The sequence below is a fragment of the Elephantulus edwardii genome, unplaced genomic scaffold, assembly GCF_000299155.1.
Source record: "Elephantulus edwardii isolate Elephantulus edwardi_28Jun2011 unplaced genomic scaffold, EleEdw1.0 scaffold00019, whole genome shotgun sequence".
Taxonomy (NCBI): Eukaryota; Metazoa; Chordata; class Mammalia; order Macroscelidea; family Macroscelididae; genus Elephantulus; species Elephantulus edwardii.
The window spans coordinates 3,175,876-3,179,974 of NW_006399769.1; the positions used below are offsets into that span (position 1 = coordinate 3,175,876).

The 4,099-nt window shown below is 50.8% G+C and overlaps 1 protein-coding gene across 1 annotated transcript in view; it reads right to left on the reverse strand.

Annotated features, from left to right (window-relative positions):
• EPAS1 (endothelial PAS domain protein 1) overlaps positions 1-4,099 on the reverse strand; it is a 46,436-nt gene that overhangs the window by 676 nt on the left and 41,661 nt on the right. The window contains exons 11-14 of the mRNA XM_006882307.1: positions 2,694-3,187; positions 1,833-1,959; positions 1,494-1,611; positions 977-1,150 (exon numbers count right to left, since the gene is read on the reverse strand). Of these exons, the coding sequence (XP_006882369.1) occupies positions 977-1,150; positions 1,494-1,611; positions 1,833-1,959; positions 2,694-3,187 (913 nt within the window). The remainder of the gene's footprint in view (positions 1-976; positions 1,151-1,493; positions 1,612-1,832; positions 1,960-2,693; positions 3,188-4,099) is intronic.

Sequence of the window (4,099 nt, forward strand, 5' to 3'; positions counted from 1 at the left end):
ACACACACACACACACACACACACACACACACACACACGACTGTTGATCAGCCTCCTGATCCCTGGTGCTTTCAAATCAAAAGGAGGACACCGAAAGGAACAAAAGGCAAACTCTCAGCCACCAAATGGGCCACTTCCCAGGAAGGGAGGACGGTCTCAGCCTGTGGACCCTGACCCATCAAGCCTTTCTACGGGAGGAGTAGGGGAGGAGGGGGGCAGCCCGAAAGCTCTTTGTTTCCGCTCCTCCGTGTTGAGGGACCGCTCTCCTTTCCTCTCCCTGGGCTTCATGTGCAGGCCTCATCTTCAGTGCCACGTCTGTCCTGACCCAGTCCCTTAGCCAAACTGGCCTCTCCCCATATCCTTTTCTCAGTTAACCCCCTTTTACTCTTGAACAGAAACCACTTGCTCTGAAAAGAACATGACTTTCCATGGTTTAAGGAGACACACTCAGTACTCCTGACAAGAATAATCCAACGGGCTGCCATTCATGAGTACAGTTGGTACAACCAACTCAACACTTCACAGGCAAACCTCCCAGGTATGCGCCCTGAGTACCTGAGCCCTCTCCTTAGGAAACAGCAGAGCTGGGATTTAAACCTGCAGTTTCCTGCTGGCTTGAGAGCCTAGATTCTTAATCACTGGACTGTGATTTGCCTTGAACTATGTTGATGATGAAATCCATACATTCAAGCCAGCAGTCTAGAACATTTTTTTTTTCAAAATTAGGAATGATGTTTGTATCAAATTGAAATTTTCCTGTGAAGGTGTCTGTGTTTAGGAAGACAATAAGAGATAAAGATGGACAGGGCGGAAGTCAGGGTAGTTCCCCAGCCAAGGGCTCATCAGGCCACCCTTCAAGCAGCAGGCCCTCTGTGACCGTCATAAATGTGGGCTGATGTCCTAGGTATGCTCGCAGGACAGTAGGCATACAGCACTAAGACTCTGGGAGCCCCTCAGACTTCCTGTGCACACTCACCTGACACCTTTTGAGCCGGTGGCAGGCTGTAGTCCTGATATGGAGAGGCATAACACTGTGGGGGAAACCCACTTTTGGTGTTATTCCCAGGGCTCAGGGCTGACTGTGGCTGTGATGGAGGCAGGTGTCTCAAGGGCTGACTCATGCCCCTCATGGGGTTTTGGGCAAACTCATCTGTAAGACAGAAACCGGAGTGTGAGAATACCACCAGTGTGGTCCAGTCTGAGGGTAGGGAGAGAATGGGAAGTCCCCAGCACCCCCCTTTCCTCCAAAGCCCTCTGTTGCCATCAGGACTAGAGCCAGCATCATCATCCCCCCTACTCCCACACCCCGCCCCAGTCTCCTTTGAGCCCAGAGAGTTCCGACAGGGGACAGACAGGCAGAAAGGAGATCAGACAAGGCAGTCCCTTTCTGATAAAGGAGGAGCAAGGCTCAGAGGGCAGAAGGCAGGAGAATGAAGGGACCCTGCACACCATCCCTCCCTCCTGTACCCCCAGGTCTACCCCCTGATGCTCACCACTGGGGACGTTTGCACTCAGCGGTTTGCCTGACATGAAGGAGCAAGTCCCGCCATCCCTGGCACTCTTCATCCGTTTCCACATCACATGCGAAGTGCTGCTGTCAGGTGGGTCCCCCTGGATGTGGGAAGGGGCGTTACAGAGGAAATAGGGCCACAGAACCAAGCCCCTAGGCTGGGCAGGGCTAGCTGCCCCATCCTTTGAAAGGGCCCTGCTGTGCCCTCTCTGCTGCCCCAGGCAGGTTCTTGGAGCCAGCGCAGGACCTCCACAGGCCTGGCTCTCTGCCCTCAGCAGCTCTGGCCTGGTCTACCACAGCAGGATAGTCACGGGTGGCTCACCATGTTCATGTCTCGAAAAGCTTGCTCCTCATATTCCAGCTGCCGCTTCAGCTTCAGCTTATTGGACAGGGCTAGCATGGCAGGGCTCATCACATCTGGACCCCGAAGCCTGAACCCCTTGGCAGACCTGCCAATCCAAGAAAGTGGGTCATGATGGAGCCTGGAGACCACATGACCCCCTGGCTTCCTCTGTTCCTGATACTGATGCCTGTGACACATCTAAGACTAAAGGGCAGCATATCAGAGGAGGAGTGGTGGGTTTGAGCTGTACTTCTGGCCCTTTCCTCAGTTTGCCCTCATCATTCACCCCTGCCCATCCAGGATGACCACGCAGTCTTCCGTTTTGGCTACACTGGGGCTCCCAGGTGAGTTGATTTCACTCTTTCCTGCTCAGAAAGGTTCCCACGTCCTTTGTTCTCCTAATGATAATCGGTACTGCCCAGAGATGCTGCTGTGTTAGGGAACCGGGGTGGGCATTGCCGGGGAACTGAAGGACTTTCTTTCTACTTTTCTCATCAAGGATGCCATGAGACAACTGGGGGAATAATTATGTAATTTTTTTATGTCTGTGGTTCAGTTCATGAACTTTGATGGGGAAACGGTCATCCGAGTGGGGACATGAGTGTTGAAGGCCCACCAATAAGCTTCTTCCCTTTTCCTGTGTCTTATCTCTTGGTTCTGACAAAGCTGGTGCTGTTCTAGACCTCATAGACTTTGGAGTGATGTCCCTAAGCTGGAATGCAGAGAGAAGGGCTAACTGATCGCTGTGGGATGGGAGAGAAGGGTCCCCAGGCATCACAGCCTGGGGGTGTGTCTGTCCCCTCCATGTTTAGCACAGTCCCTGTGGGTATAGACACTTACCTCTTCTTGAACATGGAGAGATGGGGTGAGGTGACAGAGGGCCCCATCGATGATGTTCCCACAGATTCTGTGTGTTGATCTCCAGAGGGCCACTTTGTGGGTCCAAAGTGTAATGGTGGGTCAGGGGGCCATTGTGTATTGGATCTGCCCCCCATAGAGGAGAGAGGGGTGCTGGCCTGGCCACAGCACGGTGGCAGAGATGCTTTGCTCCCACCACCAAAGAAGATAGAGGACATGGGCTGGTGCTCAGGCTCCGTCTTCTTGCCTTCCAGCTGCTGCTGCTGGTACTTGTCCAGCAGGAAGGGGCTGTGTGAGGTCATCGGGGCCAGGGGCTGGAAGATGCTTGTCATGGTGCTGAAGCAGTGCTGCGAGTTGGACTGGGAGTTCTCTGGCAGAAGCTGCTCTTCCGGGCAGATGGGGCTTAGCTGGAAGTCTTCCCCATCCATGGGGATGTAGGGAGCCAGAGTTTCCAAGTCCAGCTCATTGAAGTCAGTCTGTTGAGGAGAAATATAAAGGTAGAGACAGAGTAGTTGAGGCCTCCTCACAAACACTATTCCAGGTCAACCCCCACGCGCTCAGCCCACTGCCAGTCAGACATCCCAAAGTACAACTCCAACAGTATCGCTTCTCAGCTCAGATACCTTTTTCTGGCTCCCTAAACTAAAGCAAACCCAAGCCTGTGCCTATCTAGTGGATTCTAGCTTGTGGTAACTTTATGTGTTGTAGAATAGTTGCTGCTGTTTGGTGCTGTCGACTATGACTCATAGCAACCCTAAGAACAACACATCTGAACCTTGCCTGTCCTGGACCATTCGCCTGATCTCTGACATTTTCAAGCCCACTGTTAGTGTCAATCCATTTTGTTGAGGGCCCTCCTCTTTTGTGCAGAAGGACTGTTCCCTTCCATTCTTTCACTATCCTTGCCTTTAAGGAGCACTGTGGTTGTACTTCATCTAAAACAAATTTATCTGTTCTTTTTCACAATCCATGATATATTTAATATTGTTCTCTAATGCCACAATTCATCGATTCCTCTTTGGTCTTTCTTATTCACTGTCCAACAATCATATACATAAGAGGCAACTGAAAATACTGTCGCTTTGATCGGGTACACCCTAGTCTTTAACAGTAATCCTTGCTCTTTAGCACCTTAAAGAAGTTCCTGACAGCAGATTTTTCTCAATGCAGCATGTCTCTTGATTTTTTTTATGTCTTTTTTAAAAATATTAATTTTATAGGGAGAGAATAGTTTAAAAGTAATATATTTTAGGGCATTATGATTATCATAAGAGTCTGGAATGAGGGTTGCAGAATGGAGTATACTTGGGGTGGGGGTAGGGGTGGGCATGTGAGGGGAGATTGCGTACCAATGAAGGAGTTTTTCTTTTGCTTTTCAAGGAGAAGAG